Source organism: Alosa alosa, chromosome 17, assembly GCF_017589495.1.
Source record: "Alosa alosa isolate M-15738 ecotype Scorff River chromosome 17, AALO_Geno_1.1, whole genome shotgun sequence".
Lineage (NCBI taxonomy): Eukaryota > Metazoa > Chordata > Actinopteri > Clupeiformes > Clupeidae > Alosa > Alosa alosa.
Window position 1 is genome coordinate 8915898 of NC_063205.1, and position 21638 is coordinate 8937535.

The 21638-nt window shown below is 44.0% G+C and overlaps 3 protein-coding genes across 3 annotated transcripts in view; 1 reads left to right on the forward strand and 2 right to left on the reverse strand.

Annotated features, from left to right (window-relative positions):
- Positions 1 to 245: 245 nt before the first annotated feature.
- Positions 246 to 11671, forward strand: copg2 (COPI coat complex subunit gamma 2). Its single transcript, XM_048267971.1, is given in 24 exon segments — positions 246 to 406; positions 1558 to 1610; positions 1706 to 1786; positions 1878 to 1949; positions 2051 to 2130; positions 2310 to 2385; positions 2712 to 2804; positions 3543 to 3629; positions 3836 to 3993; positions 4110 to 4243; positions 4577 to 4644; positions 4806 to 4994; positions 5588 to 5683; positions 6342 to 6585; positions 7756 to 7831; positions 7991 to 8094; positions 8797 to 8922; positions 9185 to 9253; positions 9536 to 9713; positions 9715 to 9845; positions 10057 to 10154; positions 10320 to 10458; positions 10801 to 10899; positions 11107 to 11671. Coding segments are annotated over 24 exon segments (2619 nt in total). The 5' UTR covers positions 246 to 369; the 3' UTR covers positions 11238 to 11671.
- The window catches only part of atp2b1a (ATPase plasma membrane Ca2+ transporting 1a), a 64738-nt gene continuing 53133 nt past the window's right edge, over positions 10034 to 21638 (reverse strand). Inside the window, exon 23 of the transcript XR_007196308.1 lies at positions 10034 to 10050. The gene's annotated coding sequence lies outside the window, so the exon portion shown is untranslated. The remainder of the gene's footprint in view (positions 10051 to 21638) is intronic.
- On the reverse strand, positions 11781 to 20035 carry mest. The gene is made up of 11 exons (XM_048267972.1): positions 19521 to 20035; positions 19350 to 19429; positions 19105 to 19182; positions 18279 to 18415; positions 17199 to 17257; positions 16415 to 16455; positions 14935 to 15005; positions 14440 to 14541; positions 13886 to 13962; positions 12704 to 12767; positions 11781 to 12355 (listed from the first exon to the last, which is right to left on the reverse strand). Exons 1-11 carry the CDS (start codon positions 19672 to 19674, stop codon positions 12238 to 12240), a joined length of 981 nt encoding a protein of 326 aa, XP_048123929.1. The 5' UTR covers positions 19675 to 20035; the 3' UTR covers positions 11781 to 12237.

Consider the following 21638-nt stretch of genomic DNA (forward strand, 5'->3'; position numbering starts at 1 on the left):
TTGCTTTAGGGCTTAGGTCTCTTGGACATTGATTAGTCTCTCAAATGAGGGCCTTATATAAAGTTACAAGTGTCTTTTGTGGGTCAGACATGGACTGTAAAATTAAATATCAGCCAAATCCAATCAAGCAATTTAAAAATGAGATGAGCTGAATGCCTTTCTGTCGCTGACCCAAGGGTGGCGGTGTTACACGCACGAAGTTCCCGTTCATATTCACCGACTGCAAGAAGAAATGACGGCACGCTGTGACGTCGAATTCGTCGACGTGTAGCAAAAATTTAGCTGCCCCAGCTGACGACGTGGAAGTCCAGACCTATGATCTGAAGGAGTACACAGAAAGACCACTCGTTACTCAAAACATTCCGCATAATGATTAAGAAATTTGACAAGAAGGATGAGGAGTCAGGTAAGTTATTTGTCTATTTTTCAGGGTGGCTGTATACGTTTAATTATGTTCGCTGCCTACCGCTAAGTTAGCTGAAGCTTTCAGCTCAGATAGCGTTAGTTGCGTTTGCTAGCTAGGCTAGTACAGAAAAAAGGTTGCAGGCCTTGACAATTAAATCACTTGGAGTTATACGTTGGGAATAAGTTAATTTATTTCCTAATGCATTTTTAGCAAAGCATGCCCGAAAATACTTTCATACAGCTCAACAGTGAATGTGACATTGCTCTCCAGCGAGCTAACTGGTAAATGAGCATACAGAAGTCAAAGTTAGCTAACGTTTGTTAGCTGCATGCATTACCTTGCGAATAAATGTAAGGGAATCTTTCTTGGTGTACCTCCACTGAATAATACTGCCGTGAAGTAATACAGAATACATTAATAATGGAATTGTTCCTCTGTCTTACAACTAATGTTGATTGCTAAGCAGATAACGTTAATGATGTTAGTAAAACAAAAGTCGTATGATTAGCCATAGCCATCAATACGGAAGTGTCATGCTGTATCTGGAAAGAAGAGTCCTTACTACAACGAATCCTCCTCTTTTCATCGGTCAAGTAATGTAGTAAATGTACTGTGTTATCTTGGTTCTAAGAATGTATTGGCTAGAGGTTGCATATTGTGTAATCATCATTACACTACCCAGCTAACGTTAGTAATTAGGATGACGTTGACAGCTGCACCGTGCAAATAGTGCTCTGCCTACTCCGTTGTCCTGAACTTGCATTTCTTACACTTCGTGTCAATGTTGTGTCATTAAACGTGAGTATTGAGAATAGCCGGACGGCTGAAACGTCTGCTCTTGCTCCCAAAATTAAATGAAAAACAAAGTCTACGTTAAGGAGTTTTAAGTCATTTCTTTCAGTGTGCGAACTACTCCTCTCTCTCTCTCTGTCATTGAACGTAAAATGCATGAACGTAAAATAAATGCTCCTTGTTGGTGCCCCCCAAAATCCCAATCCCCAATCCTCCCCCACCTTTCTTATGCAGCCCTTGCCACTTAATCTGACACCAGACATAATTTCACTGCATTTCTTACTTCCAGTAACTATATGCATGTGACAATAAACTTCCTTGTATCCTTGTAAAGAAATAACTCTCATCACCTCTCGTAGGAAGTGGCTCCAATCCATTTCAGCACTTGGAGAAGAGTGCCGTGTTACAGGAGGTACATACAAATTGCTTTATTGCCACCAGTCATTGGTAGCTGATCATTTTGTCTGACAAGTTTTGGTGATATATCTTAATTTTTTTCTCTTGTAGGCTCGTATTTTCAACGAGACCCCCATAAACCCACGAAGATGTCTCCACATCCTCACCAAAATAATCTACCTCCTTAATCAGGTTGAGTATTTGATTTGGTCTTGCCCTGTATTCACAAGATTTAATTTGATGCATACAAATTTGATGAATGTGACACTATTTCAATTGGTAGGGGGAGCATTTTGGAACGACCGAGGCCACTGAGGCATTCTTTGCCATGACGAGACTCTTCCAGTCCAATGATGTAAGAATTCTGCCTAAAAATACATACACATCAATTACTTAACCCAGTCAAGTTGTCCTTATCATACCCCATGCTTACATAAACAATTTTACTTCTACCAGCAAACACTCAGAAGGATGTGCTACCTGACAATCAAGGAGATGGCCAACATTTCTGAGGATGTCATCATTGTGACCAGCAGGTCAGGAGTCTAGTTTTATTCCGTTTTCCCTTCCCATATGTTGCTACTCGCACAGCACACATGTCAGCATTAACCATGATCTAAGCATCACTAGTGCCATGTCTGAGAATATTGGTGTGTGTGTGTGTGTGTGTGTGTGTGTGTGTGTGTGTGTGTGTGTGTGTGCGTGTGCGCTGCAGTCTGACCAAGGACATGACTGGGAAGGAGGACGTGTACAGGGGCCCTGCCATTAGAGCTCTTTGCAGGATCACTGACGTGAGTGTTCTTGCTTTCTTGTAGTTTCCCCCAGCTGTTAGTCCACTGTCTGTTTGATTCAAATTACTTAAATAATTAACACCAAAAGTATTTTGTCTTTGTTACACGGTAAACTTGTTTTGTGTTCATGTTGTGTCTCCTTTAAAGAAGTTGTTAGACAGCTGTGTACCTACAGCTGTGTACCTGTATGCCCACAGCTGCAGGAAACACACAGTTGCACATTCATCTAATCTGTTTGGACCTAATTCTGATATGCTGTAAAGCACATTTGGTGGAAATGTTAATGTTTTGCTTGTGTTTGTGTTTATGTGCATCTTTGACAACAGACTACCATGCTGCAGGGAATTGAGAGGTACATGAAGCAGGCTATTGTTGACAAGGTGTCCAGCGTGTCCAGTTCAGCATTAGTCTCCTCTCTGGTAAGCCATGCTTTAAGATTGATTGAGGGCAGTGTGTATTGTCCAGGATTTTAGTTTCTGTACGGTGGTATTAGCTGTGCGGGCTAACGGTTTGACTTTATGTGCAGCTCATAAGTGGTGGGGCAAAAACGATTCTGTTTAGTGTCACATTATTTTGTGCATACAATTATATCGATACAGTTGCTCAAAGTTTCACACTATTTAATTATATTGTTGAATTATCTATTTTAGTGTTATTTGAGTCGGGTTTACTCAAGGTTTACTCTGATAACATTAAATTTGCTTATAACGCCGACAAGTTGGCGCTTGTTGTGCCGTTTTGTTGTTGTGCATTCAATGGTAATTTCAAATAAAAATGACTTCACATACACGACGCTCCGTCTTTCACATCGGAAGTGTGGGTGTATTTCGGTTTACAACAAAAAGCGAATAGTAAGGCCCTTGACATGCACCATGCCCTGACAAAGTTTTTTTTCCACTACCCCCCTACTACATTTTTGCACTTCAGTGTAGAAGATAATGTTGTTCACAGAATTAACTGTGACTTTGTGAAAGTCTTTGTGAGTTGAACAGTCTTATTTTCCTTATTTTTTCTAATGCCTTTGAATAATATGTGAGACATGAATAGCAATACTTGTTGTATCACAATATGTGAAGAATTGCAATAATATCGTATTGTGGCCCATATATCGCAATAGTATCGAATAATCACATTTTTGCCTATTTCCACCCCTACAGCACATGGTGAAGATGAGCTATGATGTGGTGAAACGCTGGGTCAACGAAGCTCAGGAGGCAGCCTCCAGCGATAACATCATGGTCCAGGTAAGAACTATTCCAGTGTGCACACACACACACACATGTACACAGTTTTCAGTTTTTGTCGCCAAGCTTCTGAATGTGGTTGCATATATTAAAAACATGTAGTCATTGACAACTGTACACACAAATATGCCCATCTGTGGGCAGTGCAGTCTGTTGTGGTGCTCAAACTGGATGCTGGTGTTAATGGTCTCCGTCTGGTCTCCTAGTACCACGCCCTGGGACTTCTCTACCACCTGAGGAAGAACGACCGCCTGGCTGTCTCCAAGATGCTCAACAAGTTCACCAAATCAGGGCTCAAGTCTCCCTTTGCCTACTGCATGCTCATCCGCATTGCCAGCAAGCTTCTGGAGGAGAGTGAGGGAGGGTGGGTATCAGTCTCGCAGCATTAGTGGACCAGTCTGGTGGTATTGTAGCGTAAATAGAGTTGCATATTTTGTTGTTGTCACTGTCCCATTGTTGTTTGTCTCTGTGTTTTGATAGTCACGACAGTCCGCTGTTTGACTTCATTGAGAGCTGTCTGAGGAACAAGCATGAGATGGTGGTGTATGAAGCCGCCTCTGCCATTGTCCACATGCCAAACTGCACTGCCAGGGAGCTCGCACCCGCTGTGTCAGGTAAGAACAGGTGTCATGTAGACTTCCTGGCTCCCTGGTTCTCACCTTCTGGGCTGGACACTCTCTGCCTTAACACTGCACCTGTCAGTACTTTTCAAATTTCAAATTTCAAACACCTGACAAATTTTCTCATCTGTCAGTCATGCTTTGCCTTTTCTGGCACTCCATACCGTCCATCTCTCTTTCCCAGCTGCCCCTGTCATCCCTCTTCCATTTATCTGCTGCTGCTTTATTTGATGAAGACGATGATGAAGGTGATGATGGTGTGTGTGTGTGTGTGTGTGTGTGTGTGTGTGTGTGTGTGTGTGTGTGTGTGTTTTGTTTTTCCTACAGTGCTCCAGCTCTTCTGCAGTTCCCCCAAGGCTGCATTGCGTTATGCTGCAGTCAGGACCCTCAACAAGGTAAGTCACTATGCGTACTTGTATGGAAAAATGCCTGTTTGTATATATGGAAATGATTCTCATTCATGCTGTTATAAAGTATCTCTTAAGCTTTAGATTGCAAGATTGATTCAAACTGCTTTGCTTACAATAATAAATGTACTTTGTGTTGTGACCACTAGGTGGCAATGAAGCACCCATCTGCAGTGACCGCCTGCAATCTGGACCTGGAGAACCTGATCACCGACTCCAACCGCAGCATCGCCACGCTGGCCATCACCACGCTGCTCAAGACAGGCAGCGAGAGCAGCGTTGACCGCCTGATGAAGCAGATCTCCTCCTTCGTCTCCGAGATCTCTGACGAGTTCAAGGTGAGCCGTAGTGCTTCGGGGCCCAGTCCTCTGGACCTCCTCACTGCTCCTGTGGACCTCAGATCACTGCCCGCTGACGCCGTCCACTGTGTTGGGTCATCCTCTCTAGGGGCCTTTACCTCTTCCTCAAGGCACAGAATACAGCTGATGTTGAACAGGCTCCTAGTCAGTCAAAGACTGGCTGGCAGACACCTCGCAAATAACCTCAGACTTATTTTCTGGTTACAATAACTAGGTCATTGGAATGTACTGTGTCTATTTCTCGGTAGCTGTTACAAAATCTAAGCAAGAAAAGGCCAAACAAATTAGATTAATATTTCGACACGGTAGTCTATGGAGTTCGCCATACTGACTGCCTTTCTGGTGGTGAGCAACGCAGACACAGGCGACGCTGAACTACCAAAAGGTAGTCGGCTTCGAGGCAATGGCGTGGTTATTGTGTGGAGTGGACGCAGAAGCATAAAACAGCTTTAAGAGGCACATCTGGATGTCGGCACATTAACAGCCATTTCAGTCTGTAAGCTGAGGTGACTTGAGCGTGTTTCTGTGCTGTTCTAAGTTGTGTTGTTGTGTGTGTTTGTGTACGTGTGTAGGTGGTGGTGGTCCAGGCTATCAGTGCCTTGTGCCAGAAGTACCCCCGCAAGCACAGCGTCATGATGAACTTCCTGTCCAACATGCTCCGAGATGACGTAAGTGTGTTTGTGTGTGTGTGGTAGTGGGCTCGCATACACACACCTCATCATGAAGCAGCCCCTCCTTCCTCAGCAGCTTTGGTTAAATGTTAATCGGCACTTAATCTGCGTCTATCCCGTTAATTCGGCAACATTTCCCCCCCGTGGAGCAGTGAGCTAATAGCACTAATAAAAACAACAGAGCCCACAGTGTCAGACCAGGTGAGCCGTCTAGAGAGCGCGTTATAACCAGCACGTGTTGCCCAATGCACGCTGTGTGAAGCGCCTGAAGGGGGCCTCTGTGTTGCCACTTACACAATATGTCCACTAATGCAAGGGATTTGAACTGGACTGCGCTGTTCACAGCGTAATCCTCCAAACAATACCAATTTGTTCAACAGATAATTTAGTATTAAAATTCTCCATGCTGCAATAGGCAAGTTTTCAATACAGACATTTGCATGAATATATGTTGTGTTTTAGTATAGTATAATATATTATATAAGTATATTATCTGTCTATGGAACCTGTCTATTCCATGATATTTATGTAAAAGTTAAATATGTACATTTATGTGTACATACATTTTATATTTGCATTCTACATTTAAATACATGGAGATGTTGACTAAAGACCTTACTTAGATAATGGAATTCTAACATTCCTTCGGGTGTAGGGTGGTTTCGAGTACAAGCGGGCCATCGTGGACTGCATCATCAGCATCATCGAGGAGAACCCGGAGAGCAAGGAGACGGGCCTGGCGCACCTGTGCGAGTTCATCGAGGACTGCGAGCACACGGTGCTGGCCACCAAGATCCTGCACCTGCTGGGCAAGGAGGGTCCGCGTACGCCCTCGCCCTCCAAGTACATCCGCTTCATCTTCAACCGCGTGGTGCTGGAGAGCGAGGCTGTCCGTGCTGGTGAGACAGACACTCACTCACACACACACACACACACACACACACACACACACACACACACACACACACACACACACTTTTCACATGCAGTCGATCATGGCATACCATGAGACACGCATACATATGCATTAATATACATACACATGCAAAGAGACACAAATGTCAACCCCGTACATATTATTGGGGCTTCAGACAAGAGTGGAAAGGCAACCACCTGATTAAACATTTTATACGGCTGTAAACATTTAATATGGCAGTAAACTAATAGAATAGCTATGGAGACTAGTGGCAGCCGTGGCCTACTGGTTAGCACTTCGGACCTGTAACCGGAGGGTTGCCGGTTCGAACCCCGACCAGTAGGCACGGCTGAAGTGCCCTTGAGCAAGGCGCCTAACCCCTCACTGCTCCCTGAGCGCCGCTGTTGATGCAGGCAGCTCACTGCTCCGGGATTAGTGTGTGCTTCACCTCACTGTGTGTACACTGTGTGCTGTGTGTGTTTCAGTAATTCACGGATTGGGATAAATGCAGAGACCAAATTTCCCTCACGGGATCAAAAGAGTATATATACTTATACTTATACTAGATGTTAGAGGTGGTCTGGGTGCACAGATCACGCTGAATCTTTATTGTGCATATGAATAACCAGCCCCTCAGAGCATCTCAACTGGCCCCTTAGCCCAAAGTGAACAGACGTGTTTGATGCATTTTGATCAGGCCACTGGGACTGAAGCCAAACCCTGTTCCCTGTGGTTGCACCCTCTCGATCTGCTTTAGCTAATCTGTAAAGATTTTCACACCTTTTAAAACCAAGTTTTACTGTTGTTTCATCATGCATACTTGTGCTGGTGTGTGGCATCAAAGGGTTTCCTGGAAGTTGGTACTTAGGGCCTTGAATCTCTCTCTCTCTCTCTCTCTCTCTCTCTCTCTCTCTTTCTTTCTTTCTTTCTTTCTTTCTCTTTCTTTCTTTCTTTCTTTCTTTCTTTCTTTCTTTCTTTTTTCTTTCTTTCTTTCTTTCTTTCTTTCTCTCATTTTTATTTATACACACACACACACACACACACACACACACTCCTCATCTCCTCATCACAGCTGTGTGTTACGTGCTCTTGCCACTGCTGATTTGATTGTAGTGTAGATTGTAACTGCTCTGTGTTTGTGTGTCTGCTCCAGCTGCAGTAAGTGCTCTGGCCAAATTTGGGGCCCAAAACGACGACCTGTTACCAAGCGTGCTGGTGTTGATGCAAAGGTACGACTCCCCTTCCCATTTCCATTTCATGTGTCACTGCTCTTGTATTACCATATTTTACATATTGTGTAATGTATGACTCACAGGAACAGTTAGGGGGGAAAAGGAAGTGTGTGAGTGTTAGGTGTATCTTACTCCTGTGTGTGTGTGCGTGCGCAGGTGTATGATGGACAGCGATGACGAGGTGAGAGACAGAGCCACCTTCTACATGAACGTGCTGCAGCAGAAACAGAAGGCCCTGAATGCCGCCTACATCTTTAACGGTGAGCCCCTGGCCAACACGTCCACAGGTGCTCAGACCATGCTCACTGTATTCTGGGCTACACTTCAGGTTGAGAGTGAAAATATTCTGTCCTGATAAAAGTTGTACTATGTGTGTCAATTTAATGTGAGGCGTCACTCATCAAAGTCTGAATGGACTGAAACATCTTCCACATCATCTTGTCTGTATGGTTCCTGTTAAATGGACAAAAGAAACCAAGACTTTTTCTGTTTTCCGAGTCTTTTTATACAGTAGTTATGTGTTGATTGTTCTGATGCATATAGCATTGTCATTTCTTGACCTGGGCCATGTCCTCAGGAGTATGGACCCACGTTGTTATGTTAACACTCTTTGTGTGGTCAGATTGTAGTGATGGGCAAATGAAGCTTTGGTGAACCACTGAACCACAGCAGTGTGAACCTAGTGACACTAGCTGAAAAGCAAAAAGATGGCCGCCACATTACATTTTTTTCATAAAGTCCTTAGCAAACCAATATTTTTGGTTACATATACTGGTTTGGGTAAGGACTTTTATGTTGAAAAATCTACATGTGGCAGCCATATTGGATTTTTTCATTAGTGTTGCTAGCTTCACACTGCTGTGGTTTAGTGGTTCACCAAAGCTTCATTTGCCCATCACTATCAGATTGTACTTGTACTTTGTGCGTGTCCTCCTCTCATTGGGCTGTTTCTTTCCTCGCAGGGCTCTCGGTGTCTGTGCCTGGCCTGGAGAAGTCTCTGCACCAGTACACGCTGGAGCCCACAGAGAAGCCGTTCGACATGAAGACGGTGCCTCTGGCGACCCAGCCCATCTCCGAACAGAAGACAGGTAGGCCTCGGTCGAAAAGACGTCTGAACTTGCACTGTGCTAAATTTGTGAAATCGCTTTGAAACAATCCGACCTCTAGTACACCTGCAGCTGAAAAGCGCTGGCGTTGGCCATGTTGTTCTTTGGCACCATAACAAGCAGGATTTAAGAGTTTTTAGTGTGTCTGGAAATGGTTTGTTGTTGCCCAAGTTGTAATTAAGTGAAAATTTGCCCAGATATGCTCTGCGTGCTTCAAAATGACCTGTCGAGGTATGTTTTCCAGAAATCGCACCAGTTGCCACCAGCAAGCTTCCTGAGAAGCTGGCCCCGTCGCGGCAGGACATCTACCAAGGTTGGCTCCCTCCCCACAACTTGATAAGCTTTAGTTAAAAGCAACAGTTCTGAGTAAGCTATTGCTTTTTAGATAGTATTAGAACAACAACAAAATCAGCTGTTGAAAACCCCATGGAGTTGTTTTGGCTTCCTCATTTTTCATGATTCCATAATACATGTGTGCTTATTTAATAGATATATATATTTTAATACATAACATATTTTTAATACACTACATAATTTGGTGTGCTACCTCCATCCCTTGTCTTCTCTCACTTTCTCATGTCCTCCCCGACTACAGAGCAACTGTCGGGTATCCCCGAGTTCCAGGGCCTGGGGCCGCTCTTCAAGTCGTCGGAGCCCGTGCAGCTGACGGAGGCCGAGACGGAGTACGTGGTGCGCTGCATCAAGCACACGTTCACCGGCCACATGGTCTTCCAGTTCGACTGCACCAACACGCTCAACGACCAGCTGCTGCAGCGTGATGGTGCAGATGGAGCCGTCGGAGGCCTACGAGGTGCTGCAGTACGTACCCGCCGCCAACCTGCCCTACAGCCAGCCGGGCTCCTGCTACACGCTGGTGCGCCTGCCCGAGGACGACCCCACCGCAGGTCAGACTCACACAGACTCCTGTGTGTGTGTGTGTGTGCGTGCGTGTGTGAGAGATTGACAGCCTCACAGTGTCCCCTAGTTTTAGGAGAGCGAAAGAATGTGTAAATATGGTTAGATGGGTTGTTTGAGGACTACTGCTTGAAATGTCATATTCAAAGGATGCGTCATGGGAATTGAGTATCCTGCTTCTCTCTCTCTCTCTCTCTCCAGTTTCTTGTACGTTCAGCTGCACTTTGAAGTACCTGGTGCGTGACTGTGACCCCAACACAGGAGAGCCAGATGACGACGGTTACGACGACGAGTATGTGGTACGTGCAATATCAGCAGCACTGACACCGTCTCAGGCATCAGAGTGGACACACAATGATGTGTTCAAACCAAAACCGGTTGAAGCTAACCTAGTCCTCCTCTTTTTTTCCCCATTCACTCCATTTTCCTCTTTCCGTCCGTCCCCTTGTTCTCCTCCCTGCTAGTTGGAGGATCTGGAGGTAACGGTGGCAGACCACATCCAGAAGGTCTTAAAACCCAACTTCGGCGCCGCCTGGGAGGAGGTGGGCGATGAATTTGAGAAAGAGGAGACGTTTGCGCTGGCCTCCGTACGAACATTGGAAGGTAAATAATACATCGCTAGTCAATGCACTGTAATTTAACAATAAAAATAGGGTGTGCTTTTGACTATGGGTCCCTCAATATAATTATCAAGATCAACTACCAGTAGAGGACTATGATAGTTTTATTGTATTTGTTATAGTTTGTGATATGTTTTCAAGGATGCCTCCTCTCTCAACTTGACTCTGCCTGGTTGATCTAGTGGACTGTGAAAACGTGATTGTCCTTGTAATCTGCTACATGGCAATTGTAGGATGTGTGGACTTGTAGTATCCAAAATAGTAATCAACAAGGTGACCAATACACCTCAACTCACTCTGTGTCTGTATGTGTCTTTCTCCACAGAGGCAGTCAACAATATCATTAGCTTCCTGGGTATGCAGCCATGTGAACGCTCTGACAAAGTCCCAGAGAATAAGAACTCACACGTGCTGTTCCTCGGTGGTGAGAAAATACACTGGCATCTTCCCATTCCCCCCCCCGATCCATCTCTAGTGAACGTTTGTAAAAGCAGTATTCCACTATTTGTAAAATGTATTTTGTTGAGCCCCGCTCTTTGGAGTGCATATTTTAGATGTCCGTCTGTTCTGACTTCTGATGTGCGTGCGTGTGTGTGTGTGTGTGTGTGTGTGTGTGCTTTTCCATTGGCAGGTGTGTATCGTGGCAGTCATGACGTGCTAGTGCGCGCTCGTCTGGCCCTGGCAGATGGCGTGACCATGCAGGTGACGGTCAGGAGCAGCGAGGAGACCGTCGTAGACGTCATCCTGGCCTCTGTGGGCTAGACGGCCAGACAGGACGTCACGACTGGGCCGAGGACGAGGATTGCTTCGTTTTTTCCTCCTCCACCCAGAGAGCGAGTTAGTCAGTCGTGCTTTTAAGGACTCTTATCCTCCATCACTACCCCCCTCCTCGCCCCCTCTCCATCACAGCCAACTATTTCAGTGCTATCTACTACAGGAGAGCTGAAAAAAGTGTCAAGTTCTAATCAAAAGTCCGACTCAAACAGAAGGAAAACAACTTACTTGTGTATGGCCCACAGAGTTATTTTCAATGCCTCACAAATGATCGATGTATTGCCTTTCTATCTCCTTTGTTTGTCTTGCCGTTTATCTTGGATTCGTGTTCTCTCTCCAGCAGAATGTGGTCTTCATTGTGGGCTGTGATGCCGCTTCATTTTCGTATATTAACACAAATAAATGATGAACAAGGGATTACATAATCTGTGTCGGAATGTAAATGTAAAGTACGAAGTAGGCGATAGAACACTCCAGGATAATGTTCCTATGTTCTATGAAAAGGTAGGGGAGAGAGTCAGATAAACATCACATTTTTAAAAAATATGTTTTAATAAAAGGCATCATCAAAACATTTGTACATTAGCCACATCACAGTGGGCATACACGCTGTTAGGGAACAAAAGTGAGTCTGCCTGAGCTGCTCATCCTTATTCATTAGAATTATGATAACACCACATGCATTTTTGGCCCATTAGTTATTCGTGTTCGGTTAGAAGGCTTTCACATTCATTTCCCTGTTTAAAAATAAGTCTGCTGGCCTACTGTGAAAACATTTACATAATTGCCCACTGTGATATCACCCAGCTGGTGAGATGTCTGTATTAGCCACTGAGAGCAGCATGTGGCTTTATTGTTGGTGGAGTCACGTCACTACAGCCACAGCAGTGTTGTGCAGTGGTCTGCATTTCCAGCAAAGCACTGAGGATTTGCACAGGACAGGAGTCTGTCGGAGTCAAATCCACTTGTGGCTAAATAATCCCGACCCTCAAAAGGAGTTGATGAAGTTGAGATATGCGTTCATGAACCCTGTGGGGTCCTCTAGTTGTGGGTAGTGGCTGATGTGCTCGTCCAGGACGGACACTGTGGATCTCTGAACCATTTTGCTAAACAGAGAAAGAGAAGGCTGTGCTCAGATAAAAGTTATGAAAGACATAACACATTAAGTTATTTATGCAGGTCAGTACTGTGAATTTCAATACAGCAACTCTAGAAAAGATTCTCACAGTCTATCATTTCTTTTCATTAGTAGTATATTTAATGGTAGAAACACTCAGACGTATAGTCCTTTTAAAGAGCATGTCCTCGTCAACACACAATCCCAACGTTAGCAGAGAATATCTTTTGTTTAAGCCCTGTCTGTCTACGGGGTTCACTGGAGGAAAAAGTGCAAGCTTCAGTGCTGAGGAGGCTGGAGGGGGAGGAGGAGGATTAGGCTGCGAGGATGAACTCACTGGTAGTGCCGGATGAACTGGGGGTGGGGATTGACTGGATCCAGTGGACCGTAGATCATGTGAACTGGAGGACAGAAGTTGGATTGACATACATAAGCGCTGCAGAGGAGGTTTCTAGAAAGTTCTTTGTTGAAATACTTTAAATACACTTGAAGCATTAGGTCAATCTTTGTTATTACCAAAATTAGCCTACTGCATGACGCTAAATGCCGTTATACCTCCATGTGTGTCACAAGTCCTTCATTCTTGTGTAGAATTCATAACTCTGCACAACGGGTGTGTATCCGTAAACGAAAAAGACCCGCAAAAAGTGCCCCAGTGGTTAAGTCACCAGGCCGCAGATGGGGTAATAGGCTCAAGGGAGATTACCTGCTGCTAAGCAGCTTACTTTCAATGAATCACTCCACACTCGAACAGTTTGAGGAAACGCGCCACCCTGAGTATGTCGTTCACTCGGGTTTGCTAAAGCTCACAAGTGACTGCTCTTGTGACTGATTCAATAGACTGTGGGTGTCTGTGAGAGACACAGGTCTCCTGTACTGCATCTCTAGTAACTGAGAGTATTGAGCCAAATGAACACAATCATAAGGGATGAAGAGGATAAGGACAATGCAAATGCATGGAGAGAGCTACATGGTCAAGCAGAAATGTACATCTGCAGTCTGTAATATACGGTCACCATGGGAGGATTATGAACTTTCGGGCCCCTGGGCCCTGATGTATTACGGGCCCCCCACTTATTGTCGTATATGTGGGGGGGGGGGGGGGTTGGGGGTCCTCCCCCAGAACATTTTTAATTTGTTTGATGTGATTTCCTGTATTCTGGTGCATTTTGGGGATGGCCAATACTAAATTCAATCAGATTCATAGCCTACATCCTGATTTGTTGATATTGAGGCAATGATTCCATGCAAAGGCTTGGGCTTCAGGGCCCCCTGACCCCCTGGGCCTGGGCCCGGTAGGCCCGTGCAGTAATCCATCCCTGACTGTCACAATGCCCTGTAATTCACCAAAGCAAATCTCATGTATCTCATGCCTGTTAGAGATTGGTTCTGGTCTTCCATTTCCACAATCCAAACAACCAACTTTAATAATCAGGTCACCTGGATTAGAGACATCACTCTAGACGTGAGGGTACCCCAAAGTTCAGCCTAGCCCTGCAGATACGTTCCGCAGTCTTACCAGGGACGTGTGTTGACGTGAGAGCCCCCACCCATCGGTCTCGGTGTTTGAGTCTCTGGTTAATGAACTGCAGGATACTGGGGAGAGAGAAGCCAATGGTCAAATCTCCAGAGACAATAACAGCAACACCATGTGTTGATGAGCAGTAAATGAGAGGGACAAAGTCCCAGAGCGCTGGCGTTGGGATCTGGGATCAGTGTTGAGTCTACAGAATCTGTTGCCACCCACACTGCAAAAATTAGCTTTTGGGGACCACTGAATCTGCTCATGTGGATTCAGGCAAAACCACCACAAACCAAGACTGCCTGTCATTATCAAACCTCAAACAATTGGACAAAAATAAAGGCTGCTTCTTTCCCCATCCCCTTTCAAAGGCACACGTTTTGAAATTTTGAACTCAATTAGCCAGATCACATTTAAGGCAATTTTTTCTCACTATCACTAAATGCCTTCCCTATTCTTAGACACACATTTGTCATGTACAAGACCTAAATGTAAAACATCATGATGCTGATGACTTTATATGCAAACAACCTCCACTCCCAAATGCCTACCTGTCCATGACGAGATTCCCATCCTTGAAGCGGATGCCTGTCCACATGTCCCAGTACTCTGCATCGGTGGGCTGGGTGAAGGGCCCAAACACCTCTCCTATGCTGGAATCAGAAAGGTTGACACTCAATCAGTTCACTGCTGTGGCTGCATAGAGCTTATAGTAACAGTGAAAAGAGCCTTCACCACCCAAACGCCTCTTAAAAATAATAACAGTCTAGAAAGCAGACGATTGTAAGTATAACTTGGGCTGGATGTCAACATGTTGCAGCATGCAGTCTCACAGGCGTGATCAGGGCCCTGTTCAATGAGCTTGACCTCATTTATGTCCACTTATCTGGAGTCAGTCACGACATTCTTTGTTCCGCAGATAACAAAGACATAACAAACAACCCAGGCGCTTAGGTAGCCCAACATGGCAATGTTTTCCACGGGCCTCGCTTGTTCAGATCTGATAACTGGGCCTACGCATGGAGGTGGAGGTGGGAGCCGCTCACCCTCGAGAGAAGAGCATGTAGTTCATGAGACGAGTGAGCACTGGGGTTATAATGCCACCGTCCTTCAGCACCTGTGGACAGAAATGGACGTTTGAGTGAAAGTGTGTGGCCACTGGCTTCACTTGAGGTGCAATCACTGAAAAGAGATGATGCAAAATTAGGCTCGGATTCTCTGGGTGATCGTGAATAAGAGCTAATTGAAGTGTCTAGCATGTATGTGAGTAACGTGACACAGACTACACTCATCCATACACCATTCTCTTCGGTGTATAACAAACAATATGACATAATCAGTAAACAGTGGAAACAAAGCACCATCAAATATACCAAAGTCTTTAAAAAATCCCTTCATTGGCAATATTTTAACTGACAGGAGTAGCAGTGGCTCGTCTGTCTGCTCATAGTACTAAACTCTGCAAGCCTGCATCTGCATGATAAACAATGGCCAGTGGTCAGAGCTTCTGCCTGTAGTCATAACTTCTGGGGGTGTCCCTTGATGCACAGATGCGTCCAGTTCCATGGACTAGAGGCCAAAGTGTACCCTGACGACGTGCAGTGTGTGTCTGAGTACGTGTCCTGACGTCAAACCACAAACACGATGGACATCTGTCAAGTATTTCAACTCATGGCTTAGTTGGCACATGCCAGTAAATGAAGGCAGCCTTGCTTGCACCATTGTTTTCTCTGTGGTATAAGAGGTCATTTGAGGACATGACTGTGGTTTATTGTTATTGAAAAACATTATTTATCTTACTTATAAAATCCTGGAACAGCGACTGGAACAGGGAAAATAAATGACACTAACAAATGCTGATCCAAACAATGTACTGTACCAGCAGTCCTATGTTTTCTCAGTCACTATAGTCAACATGACAACAACACACTGAATCTTGTACTCAGAGAGAGGTGAACATAGAGGATTAAATCACTCTCCGTGCAAACCCTTCAGGGGAAAAGAAAAAAGGTAGAAGAGAGGCAAGTTGGCTGATTCAAAGCAAAAAGACATGCTTCTGCACTCGTGGCTTCTCAGTGGAGTGGTCATTTATAGTGCCCCGTATTAAATAGTGTTGTTGTAAATGGTGAGAAAAATTGGACAAGAATAAAGGCTGCTTCTTTCCCCATCCCCTTTCAAAGGCACACGTTTTGAAATTTTAAATGGTGAGACTTTGTCCTTACAGCATCCACAATCGAAGGTTGCCTAATTTGAAAATTCATAGGATCAGGACAGAACTTGACATAAACCTGTCCAAACTGTGCCATAGTTATGGCCCTAGTTTTCACAGAGATAATTCAAATTGTGTTGTTATGGTTGGTTTTGTTTGGAGTTTAATTTAAGCCTTTTGCCTTTCACTGGGAAAAGACAGTGAATATTGACAGGAAAAGATTGAGAGGGAGACTGGGAGTCGTCAGCAAGTAACCACTGTCAGATTCAAACCCTGAGAAACCCCTGACAAACACAGGACAGACCCCTCTCACTCACCTTCTGCAGAAATCTGGGGTGATGCGTCTCTGGGAATATCCCTACAATAATAATAATGATAATAATAATAATAAGCTTTATTTATATAGCACCTTTCATACACAGAATGCAGCTCAAAGTGGAACATTGGAACATTTAACACAATAATATAGAAGAAAATAATAATAACAATAATACATCTTGAGGCTAACGCAGCAAGTTGTTGCGGTAGTTTATATACATAGGCTTTGCTAACAAATGCTTAGGCTAACAAATGCTCCCCATTGATGTGGACTCGGTTAGTCTTAGTATGTTCTTAGTATTTGTTGTGTTTTATATGAATCTATATACAGACGTTTAAGGAACACAACGACCAGAAGACTGGCAGCCGTAACCCTTAACCCCCTACATGCATGCCATATGGCAACAGTGGCAAGGAAAAACTCCCATATTCCCGGAAGAAACCTTGAGTAGAACTCGACTTAATAGGGGGAGCCCATCTGCTTCTGGCTGGCTGCAGCTCTATTAGCAGCAGTCAAAGCAGAAGACAGCAGTTGAAGCAGTCGAACCCAGAAGCATCATGCCAGTCAGTTCTTAGAGCCCTCCACACAGTGTGCATATGCAACATAACCACAACATCAGTGGTGTGACAGTGAAAAGAGCTTGTACCAGATAATATGAAGTGGTACAAACTACTGGCAGCATTGCTACAAGACACAAACTCTATCACAATATATTACAGACCGTATTAGTCTGTTAATTTAAGTAGAGTTGTTACTTTCTATACATGTCATAACACTCTTACCTCCATTGGAGAGGCATAAACTTTTAATTGCCAGGTGTCCTGTTCGATTGTGTTCACTCCTTCACACAGAGACACAGATTGGGTTGGGGAGAGGGACAGGGACAGAGAGGAAAGGAGCAACTTACATATCAACTCAGACAAGGTTCCAGTATTCTGTCAGATCCCATTTTCATGCTATCCAGTTATTAAACTACTAGTCTCAGGGGGCCACACACACCACCATGCTACATCAGTCTGGGGAGAATAGTTATGGGGTTTACATGTGGCTGAGCAGGTGGATTAACTCATTGAGTGCCAAATGCGTTGAGTGCCAAAAGCTTTTTTTTTTAAATTACGAAACTAGACACTCTAACACACCTTATATGTGATTTTGGGAACTCTGTGATGAATGGAAATGAAATATATGACGATCGAAAACTCATGAAAACGCACAATCTGGACATTTTATCATAACTCGGTTGCCGCTTTGGGTCGAATCAGTGACGCATGCACGTCAGCTCAAAACCAGGCCATTTTCGTGGGTCTATCACTAGGTGGCAGTCTCGCCAGGTCACTTCCCGGAAACTTTACAGGCAACACTTCATATTTCATGAAAGACGTTATATCTCCATTTCAAAAAAAAAAAAAAAAACAGCGATTTTGATGAAAACTAGCCACTGTTTAGCTTGCGATTTCTCAGGAACAGAAGCGTGTAGAAATACACGGTTTGCACCCACTGAGAGCTTAAAGTCTCACCTTTCAAACGAGCCATTGTATGTGTTCATAGCTATAACACAGAATATGCTGTGGCTGTACAAAAATCATCAACAATGGTACTAGATTGCTGGCACTCTAGGACAAAGCTTCCGAAAACAGCTTGGCATTCAATGAGTTAACAGAGTTTGACATTTCTTTGCATAGTTTAGACAGAGCTAATGAACTGGTATTCATTATCAACAGACTGGTATATTTTACTTGTCAAATAGAAAGCAGGTTGGCTTCAGCTTGTGTGAATAAACGCTGGAGATGTACTCTGGAGTGCTTAAGCAACATTTGAACTGATCTGCCTCGCTTCAATCTGCACTGAAGCTGTGCCCTCACCTGTAGAGTAATTCCAGTGCTACAGTGTCTCCATAGTCATGGGACAGAATGTTGATTTTGTGGTCAGCCAGGCCAAGGTGAGTGACCAGTGCCTCCACGATGGTTGCTTGTTCAAAGATGGAGTATCTGTGGGGCCTCTGTTACAAAAGATAGTGCCAGTGTGAAGAAGATTGACTGTGGTACTGGCTCCATTTATGAAAGGTAACATTACCTATGATTATCCATCCATCCAAAATCTACTTTAACAGAGTTTTGAGCTAACTATGAATATGTCTGTCTCTTTTACACGCAATGGCTGGACACTGTGGTGTTTAAGGAGATGGGCCATTTTTTAAAGAGGCAATAGTCAATGATTCTGTGCCCTGCTTTCCTTGACTTCACCGCTTGAAATGACAGTGTGGGCCATCTTCGTTGTTACACAACCACACTCCTATTGCTCGCTGCTGGCAATTTTTTAACATCTGGGCAATACCACGCTAAACTGTCATGTCCATAACGGCAACTAAACGCCATGGTATTTGTATGATGCGAATGATTACGTGAAAAGTTTTTCATGTAAGTTCTACAACCAAGAGTGAATGCTCAAATTTCAAGTAATTATCATTCACATCATACCATGGCATCGTGTTGGCGTTATGGACGTGACAGTTTTGCGTGGAATTGCCCATGTACCCCTTAAATAGTATGACTATATCATACTATATCTGTATTTATAAACAACAGCACCTCTTTATGTTAACTTTTTCTATATGTATCCCCTTTATGAAAATGCAAACACCATTTACACGCACATGTCCTAAGTAGAACAGAGGAAATGTATACTCACAGGTTTATCACTGAAGCCAAAACCCAAGAAGTCTAGTGCTATCACCCTGTTGAAACGCTGATTCAAAGCTTCCCAAATCTACAAACGCAACCAATCACGTAATAAAATAAAACAATTATCATTATCATTATCATTATTATTATAGGCCAAATCCTCAAGTTAGAGATCTGAAGAAGACAACTGGAGCTTCCTCAATTCTAACTTGTGCATAGCTGCAATACAACACAATACAATATAACACTTACCTTATACCAATCATAACTTGAAGTGGGAAACCCATGTAATAGTATGACAACATCTGAGCTTCCACGAGCTCCAAAAGACTCTGTTATGGACAAAAGCAAACACCAGTTCTTGCGAAATATCATCACAAGGGAGAAGTATTTGTCTTAAGCAAAATGACCCAAAGTCCTTACCTCTATAAAATATATGACTGCCTCTGAAAGCAAAGAGGTCTCCGGTCGAACGCCAGGTCTGCAATGCTGGAGACAATTGTGGCGGTGGGACGTGCAAGTACACCGCCACCAGCGGCACGCAAATCAAGCCCACATGTAACCACCACTCCTTCATGGTGCAGCGAGAGGATTCGCAGTCTTCCTCGCCTTCGTCACTCTGCAGACAGTTGACAACAGCGCGTCTTAAAGAAGTCTAGTCTAGACAGCCTGTTTTGTTTTGCTAATCGAGTCTAGTCAAGGTAATTCATGACAAAACTAGCTTGCAAGATCTACTGCAAGTGCAAAGGTGACAGTGTCAGGGGTGCAGTTATGGGGCAGAGGCTACTCGGTCTAGTTTTCAGTGTCTTCCGTGTTAACTATATCTGACCTCAACAGGGTAAAAAGCCAAAGGGTAAAGACACACAAGGAAATGTTTATGTCAAGCCATTCAGCGCTAGCCAGCTAGCAAACTAATATATGTCTAGTTGACAGCGTCGAGTCCCCTTCTATTGGGTTTTAAGCCGGGCAAAAGTTTGTCAACACCTACGTACGGTTGGGGTCGCGGCGAGTTTTGCAGTTGCACATCCTTCTATAATCTTCCCGGTTGTCTGGCAAGGTGGGAGAGAAGCTTAATTAACGCCGTGTCCGCCAGAGTTTGTCTGAGTTTACGGACCTACTGTCCGGCCAGAACATATGAGACTAAAGCACGTCCATGGGGAATGAATGAAACCACATGAAAACCCCGTTTTTCAAAACTACACATTCTGGGAGAAAAATAAACACACGTGTTTATGCAGTTGAACATTTCTTTTAACAGATAACCTCCTTAACAATATTCCAATCTGGAAGTGTTTACATGCGCTCATCAAACCCTAAAAGTCGGCAGTTTTAATATAATAATGGGGGTGGGGGTATATAATTCTCACTATATTTTTCTGAAAGCTACATATCTCTGGAGTATAAAATGGTATGATAACAAGTTAGATCTTGTAGCTTTGTGGCTGTGCAGGCCTTCAAAGTTGACCTCTGATTTGAAAAAAAAAAAAAAAAAACTCAAAAGAGCCCAGAAAATAATCCAAATCTTATTATTACTGATGCATATGTGGTGTTTGATGTTGGCATACATATTTTGACTCATTATGTGATTTTGCTCTTCATTTTGGTTGATAAAATTCAAGATTTATGTGCAAAAAAAGGCTAATTTGGGTAGGCCCATGCAGTAATCCCTCCCTGGCAATACCTGAATGCAGACCTTATTGATCATTACTATTCTACCTTCCTTACTTTCAATTGTGAGTTGAAATTAATGTTAAATGATGAGGTCTGCAGTACAAATGTTTTTTAAATTGTAGCTGAAACGAGTACAAAGGATCTTTAATCTATTCATTGAATTCATCGTCAGAACAGGAGCACAGAGTATGCCATCTCTATGGCAATTCACTCTGCCCTGTCCCACCTTGACAATAGCACCACCTATGTAAGAATGCTGTTCATTGACTTCAGCTCAGTGTTCAACACCATCATCCCCTCCAAACTGATCACCAAACTCAGTGAACTGGGCATCAATACCTCCCTCTGTAACTGGATTCTGGACTACTTGTATTGCATTCATTGTGTACACTTGAGATAAATAAGTTTGGTTTTTCTTTTATCACATACACATATATTGGTAGATGTTTTTTCTTTACCTTGACATGTTTCAACGTATACTTCCATCTTCATCAGAAGGTCAAACGGTGGAGTAGTGTGACTCGTTTTTATCAGCTGATGTTGTTACGAGGTGTGATCCACCTGACAGTTTTTTGACAGGTGGACCACACCTCCTGCTGTCAGTCAGCCGCCCCCCAGGACGGCACTCCAGGTATGGGAGAGCATATATGCTCCCTCATCTCTGTTCATCGTCTTTGGGCTCCGCTTTCCTATTTCAATCGCCTTCTTTATCCAGCGGTGGTATCGGTTGTTCTCCTGCTTAATGACTCTGGCATGCAGGAGGTGTGGTCCACCTGTCAAAAAACTGACAGGTGGATCACACCTCCGTAACATCAGCTGATAAAAACGCGTCACACTACTCCACCGTGTGACCTTCTGATGAAGACGGAA

Bases quoted from the DNA above. Each gene is read 5' to 3' on its own strand.
- mest (XM_048267972.1), bottom strand. From the start codon at position 19,674: ATGAAGGAGTGGTGGTTACATGTGGGCTTGATTTGCGTGCCGCTGGTG. The intron at 18,416-19,104 runs GTGAGTATACAT...CTTTTGTAACAG, and splicing joins TTGGCTTCAGTGATAAACCT to AGGCCCCACAGATACTCCAT. The intron at 16,456-17,198 runs GTAAGAGTGTTA...TTATTATTGTAG, and splicing joins TTTATGCCTCTCCAATGGAG to GGATATTCCCAGAGACGCAT.